Raw genomic sequence first — 16,851 nt, forward strand, 5'->3', positions numbered from 1 at the left:
AGAGCCTAATAAATATCTGAATTAATAAATCCACAAGGCTCAGTAAGATCCTCTCAAAGTAATTTAAGCAGACTTCTTTACAAGTACTTAAGTGGTGCACTCTTAACTCAGATTATGGGGTAATTAAAACACGCCCATAATTAAGACAAAAGAGAGGAAGGATGTCATATTTTGAGGTTTTGTCTGTGCGTGTGAAGAAAGTGAAGAGGGGACAAAATCCCAGTTGAATAAGATATTATGTGCCTTTATTACGATAGCCATATAATTCACAACCAATGTGTTGCAAAGTAGGTGTTGGAGGGGTGGGGTGGAGTGGAGACTAACTGAAGCAAATTGATGCAAATGTTTTGGGTAATGAAACAATGACCATTACATTGGCTGGCATAACTAGTGTCTTGTACAAAAGGAGCTTTTAGGCAAAATGTCCAAGAACGCCAAAACAACCAACCAACCAACCAACAAAACCCCAAAAAGCTATCACAATACAATAGTTGGGTGGGTAAGTTTTCCTGCACGCTTTCGAAATGCCGCCTGCTCTCTCCTCGCTTGTTTTTGGAAAATCAAACACATCCTTGCCCAGATTAAACAAAATACCTTAAAACACGTTTTTAAAAATCCAGAAAACAAAACAAAACAAAACAACCCCTGCCTGGAAATGCAAAGACGAGTCTGGGCTGTAGACTGCGGTCGAATTCCTCCCTGGGCCGTGGCGGTAAGCCCGACACCCCAACGTTTCCCGGGGACTCCGGGGTATACCGCGGCCGCAGTGGGCGACCTGAAGCCCCCAGCCCCGGCGTTTCCAGGACACGGAGCCCAGGAGCCCTCCAGCCGTCTCTCTAGCGGGACGGCTTCCCCGGGCGCCGCTAAGGGGCAGAAAGAAGGCGGGCAGAGGGCCAGGGAGAGGAACCTCGGGTGCTGAGAGCCCCTCACATCACCTGGCCCACAACCCGGAAGCAGATGCGGGCTGCGCGGCGCGCCCCGGGTTGCGGTTCCGGGTCGGCCTCGCTGCAGCCGGTCCTCCGCTCGCCGCCGCAGCGCCCCGCCCCCGCACTCCGGACCTGGGCCGGCGCCGGCCGTCTGGCTGCTCCCGGGGCCACATGGCTGAGGGGGACGCAGGGAGCGACCAGAGGCAGGTGAGGGCCCGCCGGGGCGCCGACCTCCAGGCTCGGCTCGGCCTCGCCTCGCCGTCCCGGGCCTCCTCCGCCGAGAGGCCCTCTGCCCGGGGCCGCCCCCATTCCCGCCGGCACCGTCCGGGCCTCCAGGCGCGCCGTTTGCTGCACCGCGTTCCATTCTCTTGGCGCCCGTTCTCCGCCGATCGCCCTCCGGCCAGCCGCTCCCGGGCGTCGGCGGGCTCGGCCTGCCTCCGACGGTGTCGTCGTCAACCATCAGCACGCGACGGAGCAGCTCCGGGCCGGCGACAGAAATCCGGGTTCTGCTTTCTTCCCTGTCGCCGCCGGGTCACCTTGGACAAGCCACTTATCTCCAGTTTCTGCCTTTGCAAAATGGGCAATAATAACACAAACCCTGGAGTTCCTTGAGGGCCCGCTGGATCTTACTCCTCTTGATAGTGAGCTTTCCCTAGTGCGTGGCTCACGTGGGTACTCTTAAAAGCTTTTCCATCTGGGCTGTGAGGCCAAAATGAGATGCATACAAGGTTGCATACTTTGCTTCCCCTTTTCACCTTTAGATCCTGTTATTTTTCTTTTTTAACCCCAAACCAAAGAATAATTTCCGAAATGTTTTTAGGATAAGATTACCAAGAAAACAATGAAACAACCACTCATACCTGTGCCTAAATCCAAAAGAAACAATGGAGATATTAAGTAGGACTATATGGCTAGTATATAGCAAGGATACTGGGGAGTGGGAGTGAGGATTACGTGGTACCTAAGAAAAGGTGAAGCAGAGGATGTGTGTTCATCTTCCCACTTGTAAATCATGCTGTAGGGTATTGTATATATCTTGGCTCACTAGTGGCCAAAAACCCAGTGATGTTGCAGCAAGGCTGGTCCTAGTCCTTGTCTGGCAACCACTTACAGAGTAGAACATGGTGACCTGCTGCTAAGACCTTTTGGCAGTGTTCCTTCAGGGATCCTTTATAAAGGCTAGTAATGTTAAATAAAAATACTTTATAAGAGGAAGGAAAATTCAGGCTTTTAGGGCATGTACATTCGTTGACTTTTTTTCCTCCCATCAACTTCTTACAGAATGAGGAAATTGAAGCAATGGCAGCTATCTATGGCGAGGAATGGTGTGTCATTGATGACTGTGCCAAAATATTTTGTATTAGAATTAGCGACGATATAGATGACCCCAAGTGGACACTTTGCTTGCAGGTATTTTTCCCTCCTTCTCTATAGCCATTTTCCAGTTACAACAGTGACTGTATGATTGACTAATACTGTATTCCTCTAAATGACTGTTGTGTGACTTCTGAATTGTCTGTTTTCTTGTTAGCTTTTGTTAACAATTGAGTATCTAAGCACCAGGGTAATGAAATCTCTGATCACTCAAGACATGCTTTAACTGATAGTCTCAATCTTTCCTATCCCAGTTATTTTAATTAGATATTCTTTTTTTAATTTTTTTTTTCAACGTTTATTTATTTTTGGGACAGAGAGAGACAGAGCATGAACGGGGGAGGGGCAGAGAGAGAGGGAGACACAGAATCTGAAACAGGCTCCAGGCTCTGAGCCATCAGCCCAGAGCCCGACGCGGGGCTCGAACCCACGGACCGCGAGATCGTGACCTGGCTGAAGTCGGACGCCCAACCGACTGCGCCACCCAGGCGCCCCTAATTAGATATTCTTAATATACCTTTGACAGACTTGAGTTTCACTTCCTTTCATTGTTCTGTCCATTTAATAGGAGAGGGTTTAAACCTGGAAGGATGGCTAACCTTTAAGAGGAAGAATAGGTTAGTAATTTAAAAGGCTTTATAAAACAGATACTTGTTTCTTTATTAACTGAGAATCAGTGTGGTTAAGATAAAAAAATGACAAGATTAGTATAGCTTTCTGTATTAATGCTTATTCTTTGGTGACTGCCTATATTTTCAACATAAAGGTTTTTGTCAGTGTTTGTTTTTATAACAATACTGATCTGGGAACAAAGGTGTATGGGTCTCTGTAAAGGGTTAGTTATTTAATGTGTTTACCAGTATTTAATAGGTTTTTTTTTTAATATTTCTTCAGAAAAATACCTGGAACATGCTATAGTGCCACCCTTTTCACTTGAGGTTAGGGTTTAATGCCTCTATTTCAGTTTTCCTTTCATCTTTGTCTTCCCCACTCTTATTTCCTAACTTTCATTGCTTGTATACCTTCTCTGTAAATAATGTGCTCCTTAAAAATTGGCATTATCATTAACAACATACTTTAAGTATAAATATGAGGAGGCATTTCTCTCCTGAGATTGAACAAAATAACTGTTTTTTTTTTAATTTTTTTTTTTTAACGTTTATTTATTTTTGAGACAGAGACAGAGGATGAATGGGGGAGGGTCAGAGAGAGAGGGAGACACAGAATTTGAAACAGGCTCCAGGCTCCGAGTGGTCAGCACAGAGCCCGATGCGGGGCTCGAACTCACAGACCGTGAGATCATGACCTGAGCCGAAGTCAGACGCTTAACCGACTGAGCCACCCAGGTGCCCCCACAATAACCGTTTTGATTTTAGTTTGGCAAGTAGGAAATTTGTCCAGTAACTAGCTTTATAAATATTGTTAACTTTGAGTCATGATGAAGTATAAACAGATTTATTTTTAAACTGCTTTACAGGTGATGCTACCAAATGAATACCCAGGTACAGCGCCACCTATTTATCAACTGAAGTAAGCTATATTTCTATGTTTATATTCTTACAAAAAGATTATACTTTTTAAAGATTATTTCTCTATATTGTGCTTTGTGTTTATATAAAATACCTTTCTTAGGAAAATACATATGGAAGTTAAGAACACCTTTTGGGGGCACCTGGGTGGTTCAGTTGGTTAAGCTTCTGACTCTTGATTTCAGCTCTGGTCATGATCCCACAGTTCGTGGGCTCAAGCCTCATGTTGGGCTCTGTGCTGGCAGCACAGAGCCTGCTTATGAGTCTCTCTCTCCCTCTCTCCCTCTCCCACTCCCCCTGCTCATGGTTGCATGCTCTCTCTCTCACAGTAAAGAAACTTTCGTTTTGGTAATGTTTATTCATTTTTGAGAGAGAGAGACAGAGTGTGAGCAAGGGAGGGGCAGAGAGAAAGGGAGACACAGAATCTGAAGCAGGCTCCTGGCCCTGAGCTGTCAGCACAGAGCCGGATGTGGGGCTCAAACCCGCAAGCCTTGAGATTCTGACCTGAGCCAAAGTCTGTTGCTTAACCAACTGAGCCATCCAGGCACCCCTGTTTTAAAAGTTTATTTATTTGGGGGTGTCTGGGTGGCTCAGTTGGTTAAGCATCCGACTTTGGCTCAGGTCATGATCTCATGGTTCGTGGGTTTGAGCGCCGTGTCAGGCTCTGTGCTAACAGCTCAGATTCCGTATGTGTGTCTTTCTCTCTCTTTCTCTGCCCTTCCCCTGCTCACACTGTCTCTCTCTCAAAAATAAAAATACATAAACATTTAAAAAAAAATAAAAAAGCACTTGAAAAGAACACCTTTTGGACTTTGTATAGAGCATTTAAATAAAAAAATTTAAATTATATAAAAAACACATTGCAGAATGTATTTAGTATAAAAGAGAATCACAGCATTCGTAGGGATAAAATAGCTACTGAATTGTATTTAGAGAGAGAGAGAGAAATCTTTCTCTTTAGACAAACTGGTGGTTTAGTTTCTCCTAATCTGGTTCTGCTGACCTAGCCATAGTTCCTTGGCATGCCTCTGCCTAAGACTGCTTGTCCTCTGGGAATTACCCATGCTTGGTGCTTCTGGTGCTTCTCCCTGCCCCTTGTTGTGGAGGAACCATCTTCTTAGCAGCCTAAGCTTAATCTTAGTCATGACCTGTTGATTGCAAATGATCTTTGATCAGCTTTGTCCACTTGACCTCCTAAGATGTATAAACTTGTGTGAAGAGAATTCCATTAAATTGTCATTATTAAAATTTTTACCTACCAGTGGGATAATTTTTTGTATGTGTTTTAAAACAGAAATAAAATTTGATAATAATAATGGTTCTGTTAATTTTTATTTATTGAAAATGAGAGATATAATTTTAGAATGCCTATAAACATAAATGCCCTTTTCAGGAAAAGTTGATATATATTTTTGCAGTCACGTGGCAACCACTCTATTTGTTAAAGTTGTTTTTGAGACACTATTTAGAAAAGAAAAAAAATTGGCAATTCCTAACAGTGTCGCAGATACTGTGAATCTGGAAATTTGGATTCTCGAACTTGTTCTGCCATTTACGTAAACCCGGACAGGTTCGTGATATCCTATGAACTCACCTCTGTTTTTTAAACCATATTTTAATTGAATAATATTGGGATTGCCTTCATCAAGGTTTCCTGGGAGGACACAATAAGTTAATGCCAATGAAAGCATTTTGGAGCTGTATAGATTTGTACAATATAACATTTTAATGAAAGTAGGTAATTTTTAAAAGTTATCAAATAATTTGTAATTTAATCAGTAATTTCTGTTTGAAATATAAACACAATCCTTGAATAGTCTTCTTCATTGTGTTTTATTTAATCTTAGTGCTCCTTGGCTTAAAGGACAAGAACGTGCAGATTTATCAAATAGCCTTGAGGAAATATATATGTAAGTAGCAAATGATTTAAAAAAAAATTCTACTTGTGATTTTATTGTGGGCTTTTGTTGCAACTGATATGTTAAGGCATTTTCTAAAGTTTTTGTTAAGCTGCCTTTCCCTTAACATAAAGGATGCATTTGAAGAGTCTTTGAAAGACTGCTTATATAATTTTATATATACACTTGATATGATTTCTACTTAGATAGAACAAAAACAAAAAACAGTAACGATTCAGAGCTAATAGCTGTAAAAATACCAGATTGTGAAAGTAAACCCAAAGACACAGTTCTTGTTTTAATACTTTCACAGGCTATGTTGAATGAAACTGGTTACAGCAGAATCTTGTATTAGGTCATAAAACTGAGAGTCTGTTGACACTGTATTCTTCACTGTTTCATTCATTCAAGAAATACTACAAGATAGGCACTGTACTAGGTCATAGGTACACATAGTAAAAACAAAAATGGTCTCTGTTTTCATGGCATTTAGAACTTACTGATAGAGATATCACTCATGACATTGTAAAATGAAGGTAAAACTGCAGCTCTGATAAGTTCTGTAAAAGAAAGATATTAATGTGCAGTACTAAATGAATTTGAAACAAGATATAACCTAGTCAAGGATGGCTTGACTTCAGAGCTGAATTACTGAAGTGAAGATAACTAGCGAATGGCACAGCATGTGCAAAGGCTCTGTGTCAAGGAGCTTGTCAAGACATAAAGTTGGTGGTATGAAGGGGGAAGAGAGGGGAGGGGAGAGGAGGGAGGATGCTGGGACAGTGACCTGGTGAGGTAGGCAGGGGAGGTCATGCACAGTCTTGGAGGCCATGTGAAGGATTGTTGTCTTTGTTGTTAAGACCCGTGGAAAGCAGAGGTTTTCAAGTGGTGTGATGTCGTTGATAAGATTCTGACTTTGAAAACACCAGTCTGTTTCTGTGTGGAGGGCTGATTGGAAGGGAGCAAGAATAGATACTTTAGGAGGCTAATGCAGTAGTCCAGGGAAGATGACTGTGATTTGGATTAATTTTAGTAAGATGTTAATTTAGTAAAATAAACAATGTTTTAGAATCAGTTTTACTGTAATCCAGAAACTGGTAAGGATTGTCTTATATGTTCTAGGTGGCCACCCTTTTTGGTACAGTGTATCCCTGGGATCTCGGCCAGGTTCCTTTTCCTCCTAAAATATTTAATTAAAATGTGGTAAGTCTTTATGGAATTGCTTCTGTTCATTCCTTCCTGGAGAAGTATGTTCTTCCTTGAGTCCCAGGTTTATACTTGACCCTGGAAGTAACCAAGAACTGGACGTATCAATAAAGGATGACCCCATTTAGATATTCCTCAGCATATAAGTATTATTTATTTCCTCAATTAAATGTTTTCTGATAACTTTCTCTAACCTTACTGGTCATTCCAACTTTACGCCCCCAAGAAACTTGTTTCTGTAATCCTTTATATATGTTTATTTACCATTTTATCTTCTCCCTTAGAGTAGAATAAATATACTGCAAATTTGTTCACCAGTGATGTTGTAATTATACATCTTGTGGTCATTTTTTTAGTTCTTATCTTACGTGACATCTGTAACTTATGCTGGTGTTGAAGTACCTCTTTCTTGAAAACCTTCCCATATTTGGATTCTGTCATACTAATGTTCGTAAGTTAGATTTTTCTCCTACCTATCCACAATGTCATGTACTCAGAAATGGCTTCCCATCTGCCTTTTTTCTATCCAAAAGCCCCTCTTTTACTAAGAGATAGATCCCTTCCCATAGGACACAATTTGGTGTTCTCCCTAACTGGTTCAGTTGAGCTATTTGGGAATTAGAAAAGGTCAGAGATTATAAAGCAGTTTGTTCTAAAGATAGAATTGTGGTTTATACTGTCTTGCTTATTAAAAAAGGCTTGAATAATCCTAGTCCAATGGTATTGTTTTCACACAGGTGGTGTGAGTAAAAATAAACACTCTTTTAAAAAGAGCACTCTTGGGGCGCCTGGGTGGCTCAGTCGGTTGAGCGGCTGACTTCAGCTCAGGTCATGATCTCGCGGTCCGTGTGTTCGAGCCCCGCGTCGGGCTCTGTGCTGATGGCTCAGAGCCTGGAGCCTGTTTCAGATTTTGTGTCTTCCTCTCTCTGACCCTCCCCCATTCATGCTCTGTCTCTCTCTGTCTCAAAAATAAATAAACGTTAAAAAAAAATTTTTTTTAAAGAGCACTCTTTAAAACACTCTTAAGTTTTGTGATAGCCTTTAATATTTTTCCATAAATCCAGCAGGGGGCAGCAAATTGAAAAATATTATTAGTTTTGAAAATTAGTAAATGTATGAATATAGTTTTTAATATTTATAGTTTCATTATATTCTAAATATTATATCACTATGGAGATTTTTACATTAACATCATTTTGTATGTAAAATGTGATTTTTGCCTAGACAAGAGGATGAGCCATGGTTTGTTTCCTCTTAGGTAGGAAAGCAGAAGTCAGAAAACTAACAGTTTTTCCTGTAAGAATTTATTGAGTATCTCCTATATGCTGGTACTTTGTTAGGAGTTTGGAATTTTAAAATGAAGATAAATGTGTACCAGTATGATATAATGACATAATTACTGAGAGGTTTGGACCAAGTGATGTACTAGCATTTTTTTAAGAGGTTTTAGCAACAGACTATCTCTGGGCATGTGGATAGAGTTGTAAAGAAGGGTTCCATTGTGAAGGAGACCTTGGAGCATGGTGTTTGCCAGGTAATCAAGTGGGGAGAGGTTTTCTGGTAGAAGGGACTGCATGAGCAAAATCATGTAGGTGTGAAGCAACCTGGCATCTTCAGAATTTAGCAAATAGTTTAAGATGCCAGGTATATAAATTAGGTAAGGATAAGAATAAAGAAGTCGTAAGTTGGGAAAGAAGTGTGGGCATTATGTTGTAGGCTCTAAGTGTTCTACACAGAGTAGTGATGTAATCAGATTTGTATTGCAGTGTGAGAGATGGGCTATGAAGAGTTTGAGGAGGAGGGAGATGGTGGAAGCCTTTTTAGGAAGGCAACAAGAATGGATGGAGAAGAATGATCAGTTAAAGAAATACTTAAGAATATAGACTGGGGCACCTGGATGGCTCAGTCGGTTAAGCATCCAACCCTTGGTTTTGGTTCAGGTCGTTATGTCACGGTTCAAGAGTTTGAGCCCCATGTTGGGCTCTGTACTGGCAGCATGGAGGCTACTTGGGATACTGTGTCTCTCTCCCCCTCCCCCTCTCTCCCTCCCTTCTTCTCTCCCTTCTTTCCTCTCTCTCTCTCCCCCATCTCCCTCCCTCCCTCTCCCTTTCAAAATAAATAAATAAACTCTTTAAAAAAGAATATTGACTAGGATTTGGTGATTAGTTGTAGATTAATTTGCTTATCATACCTTATTTTTGATGAAATATTTTGCATATGAGTATTTTAAATCTGTGAAAATAATTATTTTAATCAAGCAAAACGTGAATGATGGATTTAAAAATACCCGGAACATAATAATAAATGTTGTTTAAGAGTAATCCCTTAAGGAAAGGGATTAACATTTTTTTTTTTTTTTGTAGTACAGATTTTTCCCCACCATCTAAAAGTGGAGCATTCCTATTAAACCTCTCAAAATGGCATAAAGAAAGAATATCCCCAACATTCTGAATGTTCAGGTTACACTGCTTCACTTTATGAAAGACCTACATTTGGTACAGTAATGGCAGTTCTTGTAAAAGTGAAAATCCTCTTCAGGTTTCTTTTGGTTAGTGAAAACAGCTAACGTAGATCTTTTGTAAAAGTGCAGTGGCATAACACAAACTTTTGGAAAATGGGGGAATATCTGTATTTAAATTTACAATGGTTCATTTTAACAATATTTAATTTAAAATCCAAGATAATGATTTTAATTTCCCATACCCCCTCACATTTTGATTTATCATGGAGTCTTAGATTTGAAAGTTGGGAGGAGAGGCTTATCAGATGAGATCAGGTGCGTTCAGGGTGGTATGGCCGTAGACAAGGCGAGGCTTATCAAAGCACAAATTGCCACAAAGCTAAAAGAGTGAGGAAAACATTGTTCAAGACTATTGCAGTAGGGGAGAGAGGCCAGAGCTCAGTCTGACCTCAACTTCCAGAAACAAAAGGCAGAATTTTTTGTGTTTTTAATTCCAATGAGTTAACATACAGTGTTATTAGTTTCACGTATATAAGATACCATAATTCCGTACATTGCTGGTGCTCATCATGACAAGTGCCCTCCTTAATCCCCATCACCTATTTCACCCATCTCCCTACCCACCTCCCCTCTGGTAATCATCTGCTTATTCTCTATAGTTAAGAGTCTCTCTCTTGATTTCTCTCTCTTTCTCTTTTTTTTTTTTTTTTGTCTCCTTTGCTTTTTGTTTTGTTTAAATTCCACGAGTGAAATCATATGGTATTTGTCTTTCTCTGACTTATTTCACTTAGCATAATACTTCAATCCTTTTTCTATGGCTGTGTAATATTCCATTATACATATTTATATTTATATATGTCACATCTTCTTTATCCATTCATCAGTGGATGGACACTTGGGTTTCTTCCATATCCTGGCTATGGTAAATAATGCTGCTATAAACATAGGGGTGCATATATTGCTTTGAATTAGTGTTTTTGTACTTTTTGGGTAAATACCTAGTAATTCGATTGCTGGATTATAGGATAGTTCTATTTTTAACTTTTTGAGGAACCTCCATACTGTTTTCCACAGTGGCTGTACCAGTTTGCATTCTCACCAGCAGTGCACAAGGGTTCTTTTTTTCTCCACATCCTCCCTAACACCTATTGTTTCTCATGTTGATTTTAGCCATTCTGACAGGTGTGAGGTAATATCTGATTATACTTTTAATTTGCATTTCCCTGATGGTAAGAGATGAAGAGCATCTTTACCTGTGTCTATTCGCCATCTGGGTGTCTACTCTGGAGAAATATCTATGTGTTTTGCCCATTTTTTAATTGGCTTATTTGTTTTTTGGGTGTTGAGTTTTATAAGTTCTTTACATATTTTGGATACTAACCCTTTATTGTATGTGTCATTTGCAAATATCTTCTCCCATTCCATAGATTACCTTTTAGTTTTATTGATTTGTTTCTTTTGATGTGTAGAAGTCTTTTGTTTTTATGTAGTCCCAGTAGTTTATTTTTGCTTTTGTTTTTCTTGCCAGGAGAATTTTTAAAATTTTCATTCCAGTGTAGTTAACATGCAATGTTATATTAGTTTCAGATGTACAATACAGTGATTCAGCAGTTCCATATATTACTCAGTGCTCATCAAGATAAGTCTGTTGTTAATCCCCTTCACTTAATTTACCCCATCCCACCCCCCACCCCCCCACCTCCCCTCTGGTAACCATCTGTTTGTTCTCTAAAGTTAAGAGTCTGTTTTGTTTTGTTTTTTTTATTTCTCTTCCTTTGTTTGTTTCTTTAATTCCACATGAGTAGAATCATATGGTATTTGTCTCTCTCTGCTCTGACTTATTTTGCTTAGCATTATGCTACCTAGATCCATCCATTTGTTGCAGATGGCAAGTTTTCATCCTTTTCTATGGCTGAATATTATTCCATTGTGTGTATGTATGTGTATGTATACACATACATACACACCATATTTCCTTTATCCCTTCATCTATTGATGGACACTTGTGTTGCTTTCTTAGTTTGGCTGTTGTAAATAATTCTGCAGTAAACATAGGGATGCATGTATCCTTTCAAATTAGTGTTTTTGTATTCTGTGAGTAAATGCACAGTAGTGTGATTCCTGGATTGTAGGGTAGTTCTACTTTTAATTTTTTGAGGAACCTGCCTACTGTTTTTCACAGTGGGTACACTAGTTTTCATTCCTATCAACAGAATTTGTAAGGGCTGGGATGAGGATTTGAGGGAAGGTTAATCAGTGAGCTGTGTAAGCCCAGTAAGCTATTTCCTGAGTTTGCAAATGTGTTTCTCATGATTAGGCCGTCTGTGTTTTGCTAATTGTTGCTCATCAGAAGTTAGGCTCCTCCCCTCCCATAGAGACGGGAGAAGGGATGCTGTCTTCCTTAATGATTACAGTTCAAAATGATGGCTGCCAGGTCCTTGAGAAAGACACTCTTAGGCTATAAAACTGACAGGATTCTCCCTAAATCCTTTGGGATACTCCCAAAGGAGTAGAGAAAGAATTTATAATGTCAAGTTTTCTAACAAAAATGCACTAAGAAAAGGGAGGTCAAGGCCTATAGTCAGGAAGTTCTGCCAGTCTCAAGTTTAGCTAAGCTGACATTAAGGCTGTCTTGGCCAGGCTTCTAGAATCAGTTTTGGAAATAATGTGGCCTCTTTGAATCTGTTTTCTCATCTGTAAAATAAGAATAATAGAATAATACTGTTGTGAGGATTAAATGACATAATCTGTGTAATGTGCTTTAGAAGCATATGATAGCTACCCTTAATTTTATTGTTATTAAAAGAATCATCTCATCCAATTTTGTCATTTTGAAAATGGGATAATAGAAACTCAGATTGAGTGATTTGTCTGAGGTCACACAGCTTAGTAGTGTATTTTAGCAAGTGGCTTTGTCCATAAATCAACAAATACAAATATTAGAAAATTAAAGATACAACAGAGCCACAAGTAACATGACTTTGTTTTGATCATTCTGGATTGGCTAATAGTCATTTAAGTATAGCTATTCACAAAATCCAGCTTTTAGTCCAAGTTTGTCTTTTATTCAATTTGAAACAAATATTGTTCTAGACATTTTCTATTTAGCTACTTTACCGTAATTTAATTTAATAAATAAAAGTTTAGCATCTCACCCTATAATAAGTAGTTTTTTAAAATTTTGTATCAGAGTCCTTAGGATTCCATAGACTTCCTCCAGGACCAGTTGTGGGTGGCGTGCAAGGCAGATAGACACAGGAAGGAGGACTCTCAGCTTTTGTCTGTTTATTTGTTTCTGATTCTGTGAGAGATTTCGTTATAGCAATGCAAAAGTTTGAAAACCACCAAATCCTAGTGGATAGTTAAAATCTTGGACCAAGGAGAAAACACAGTTTCTTCTTACAAGAGAAAACACAAATGCAGCAATAACAACAACAACAAAAACAAACAAACAAAACACCATTAGTGATAGAACAAGGGAAAGAGTAATTGTCATTTTCCTTAGGAAATTGTAAACACCCACTACAACTTCCGTACGTTGGATTTCAGTAAGTTTTGTTAAATACAAGGGAAAAGGAAGCATTCGGTAACTGATGTTGGGCAGAAGTGCTGTTGTACGTTTTTCTGCAAGAAGCCGTGGGCCGGAGGAGAGGAGATTTGGAGTTAAGGTTTAATTTTGTCTTTATTATTTGGAAAAATTATTTATTAATTGTGAAAATTCTTCCAAGGTGTTTTCACAACACTCCAACAACAAATCTGAATGTGAATGTATGATTCATACACAGGTTGATTTTCCTGCCTCGAAGGGTGGCTTAAGGATTTAGTGAAGTAACAAAGTGTTTTCTACATGTCTTCTGTATAGTAGGTGTTCATTAAACACTAGATACTGGTATTACTATTTTTGGTGATGTGAAGAATTCAATAGAATGAGATTAGGAGATAGAGAGAATTATATACAAAAACATAAATTTGTAAGGATCACAAACACTGATATAAGGGACCCAGTTTTCTCATTGACTACCATCCCCCCAGGCCAGCATGTAGACATGGTGTAGTTATGTTGAGTGAATTAAGATAGGTTCACTTGAAGAGAAACTGCTTCTGTAAAGTAAGATAACATGCTCTAAGTCTTTGTTTTATAGATGAAGAAACAGACTCAGAGTTCAAGTGGCTTACTTGCCTAGGATCATAGCTGCTTGATAGGAGAGCAAAATGCAGTGAGCAAGCTGAGTTTTGGAGTCAGTCTGCATTCACATTCTGCCTCTGGGCTTCTTCACTGCTTCTAAGACTGTTTTAGACAAGTCTGTTTTCTCTAGGTCTGTTTTCTCATTTGTACAATGGGAAAATAATACTTCATTAAATAATTGTGAGCATTTAATGTGTTGACACATATAATGAACTTTGGGCTTTGTATATACTCAATCCATCGTACCTTTCTGCGTCTATACCTCTGAATCATTTATTGAGAAGAGAGGATCGAAGTGGGAATTGTTTAAAAGAAATTCAAACCACATTCCGCCAATTTTAAAGCCTTCCCAGTTGACTTTTCCTCTCTCTTAGAATCTTAGACACCAGTTACCAGAGCACAGGGAGGAATGTTTAGTGCTAAGGAGTTATGGGTGAGATGGGGAAGATTTGAGGGTACAGAATTATTTGAAAACAATATTTTCTTCTCTCTGCTTGTTTTGAAAGTTTCCTTTGGTGGGTACTGATGGGTAGTGATGAAGAGAGATAGTGGTTTCAAGGGGGAATTTCAGAGGAAGGAGGTAAGGTGTTGTTATCAAGTAATACGGGGATTACTTTAAGTACACGTAACGGACATTTATCTGAAGTTGGTGTCATTCCCTAAAGAGTAGACACCGGGACCTTTATTTTATTGCTGTTGTCATCATTTGACATAACTCTATGGACATGAACCATGCCATGTTCTTTTTCTCAGTGACCTTTGAGATGGATTTAATTTATCTGAATCAGTCAGACATTATTTGGAACCAAAATGAGTCAATTTGGGCAACAGAATATTTTGTCAAAAACAAAATGCGATTGTAAAGTTGTTACCCGAATTGTCTTTTAAGTCTTTTAAATTTGGTCTCTGAGGGAGTTCCTCTGATGCTTTGCATTCTTCTTTGCTGAAATAATTATACCAAACAAGTGTACCAAATAAGCAGTTTGAAATTGTTCAAAAAGCTTAAAAAAAAAGCAAGCTGTGACATCAGTACCGAAACTATATCTGCTAACAGGAACTGAATCCCCTTTACATCTATCTACTTCAGCTAGTTCAAGTTCAGAAGTTTTCTTTACCCTCTTTGGTTGCAGCTTTTCTCTTAAGTAAGCAATGTTAATTTGGAGCCTGTTGAAATTGTTAATACTGATATGAACATCTGTATTCAATACTTAGCTAACAGATGTTAGGAAATCTCATGTTATTATAAATTCTTTTTTAAAAGGCATAGCTAGATTGCATATAATTTCTTAGATTGTAAATATGTTTATATTTTCTTGAATTTGAGAAAGAAGTTTTTTTAATAACCAAGTTTTCTCTTCAATTTTGTTTAGACAGAATATTGGTGAAAGTATTCTTTACCTATGGGTAGAGAAAATAAGAGATGTTCTAATACAGAAATCTCAGATGACAGAACCAGGTAAATACCAGAAAAATATTACTAATATTATTAATGCTCTTTTAACTTAATCATAATTAAATTTCCATGTAAATATTCTAAATGAAATTTTTAATGAAAAATCTGTATTCTGTTTTATGGTTCATATGTGATAAAATACAAGTTTCTCTGGACAAGTTCATTTGCTCATGTAGTTATGGTTATTTCTATGTGATTTTAGCCTCTTTGGTTTCATATTATACTCTTACAGAACTTGGGTTAAAGAACGTGGGTCTAAAATTTCTTCTTTCTTTGACTATTAAGGTAATATGAACCATGTAACATTCCTCATGAATTACTGGAGTACACAAGTTAGACATTAGCTTCAAATGAGTAAAGTGTTTATAGAAAAAGAACTCTGGAAAACACACCAACTGATATTTAGGATATAAAAATTTACTTTGAAAATTGATTTTTAAATTGAGATGTAGTTCACATACCATAATTATTTATCCTCTAAAAATGTGTAATACAGTGGTTTTGGTATATTCCAAAATTGTACGCCTGTCGCTACTATCTAATTTCAGGACATTTGAAAATCAGTATATGTCTTTATTATTCTGTGATTGAATCATTCATGACAACGTGCGTATTTCTAATATTTCATTGTTACCACTGATAGAATTGTTTTCAATCTGGTAAAGAGATTTTTAAAAAACCAGCAATAGTTTATTTACTAACTTTTTAGAAGATTATTTATAAGGAACCAATTATTTTGGACTCACTTAGCAAAATCATTATATATTTAAAATTGATAGTAGTGGTAACTTTTTCAGAGCATTTTACTATTTTTCTGTAGAAACTACAATGTTTTTACTGCTTCCATTAACATCTGATATAAATGGTATGAAGATATATTCTCTCCATGTGGCAATCATTTTTGAATTGTTTTCCTGACTTTTATAATTCATGTTCTGATTTTGTAGCATTTCAGGGCATTGATACGAAAAGTAGTCTCAAAATAAAATTGATTTTTGCTGATCTACCATGCTAGAGTGTGGGATAATTGCAAAAAATGGAATGTATGCCAGTAAAAATTTAGGGCTCCAAAAAATTTGGAATCACTCAATTCTCAGGAGATTTTTAAAAGTATAGATCTTAAAAATAAGATATTTTCCCTTTTCCATCTATATCCACATTACAGTTTAGCCACTCTTTAAATTGTAATGTTATTGATTTTTGTTTACAATTTGTATTTATACTTTTTAGAAATTTTGTTTGGTATTTTTCTTACCAAAAATTGTTTTTGTAGACTTCATACTAAAATGGAAGGATTTGTAATTCTAAAGAACTAATAAGGTTACAAGCTCGTGATCAAGATATCTCATGAGAATTTTCCATTCTACCCACTTAACAAGTAACTTAGGTTGATTTTACTGTTAATCTTCAGTACAAATTTATTTCATAGGTTTTTTCTATTGCAGAAGTACTAAATTTTGAAGTAATTATATACACAAAAAAATTTTACAATTCTATACTAATTTTAGACTTACAGAAAAATTGCAAAAATAGTACAATGAACTCTTTTATATCCCTCACTCTGTTTCCCCTAGTAACATCCTACTTAACCACAGTATAATTACCAAGAATAGGAAACTAACATTGGTATAATATTAACCAAACTAAAGATCTGAATTTCATGGATTTTTTCCACTAATGTCCTTTCTGCTGTTATAGGATGCTGTCCAAGATTCTACATTGCATTGACCCGTTATTTCTCCTTACTCTCTTCTAGTCTGTAAATAATTTCTCAGTCTTTCCTTGGCTTTTATGACCTCTTATGACCTGACACTTTTG

At 37.8% G+C, this 16,851-nt stretch overlaps 1 protein-coding gene across 6 annotated transcripts in view; it reads left to right on the forward strand.

Moving 5' to 3' along the window:
* Positions 1 to 985: 985 nt before the first annotated feature.
* The window catches only part of IMPACT (impact RWD domain protein), a 30,278-nt gene continuing 14,412 nt past the window's right edge, over positions 986 to 16,851 (forward strand). For 2 of the 6 annotated variants that reach the window (XM_045456903.1, XM_045456904.1), the window contains exons 1-5: positions 986 to 1,133; positions 2,208 to 2,336; positions 3,778 to 3,830; positions 5,677 to 5,739; positions 14,951 to 15,036. In XM_045456903.1, the coding sequence (XP_045312859.1) occupies positions 1,098 to 1,133; positions 2,208 to 2,336; positions 3,778 to 3,830; positions 5,677 to 5,739; positions 14,951 to 15,036 (367 nt within the window). In that variant the 5' untranslated portion in view covers positions 986 to 1,097. Of the gene's footprint in view, positions 1,134 to 1,156; positions 1,655 to 2,207; positions 2,337 to 3,777; positions 3,831 to 5,676; positions 5,740 to 14,950; positions 15,037 to 16,851 lie in introns of those variants that run through there. The other 4 variants (XM_045456902.1, XM_045456905.1, XM_045456907.1 and 1 more) reach the window with 4 other exon arrangements.

The sequence above is a fragment of the Leopardus geoffroyi genome, chromosome D3 (genome assembly GCF_018350155.1).
Source record: "Leopardus geoffroyi isolate Oge1 chromosome D3, O.geoffroyi_Oge1_pat1.0, whole genome shotgun sequence".
Classification (NCBI taxonomy): domain Eukaryota; kingdom Metazoa; phylum Chordata; class Mammalia; order Carnivora; family Felidae; genus Leopardus; species Leopardus geoffroyi.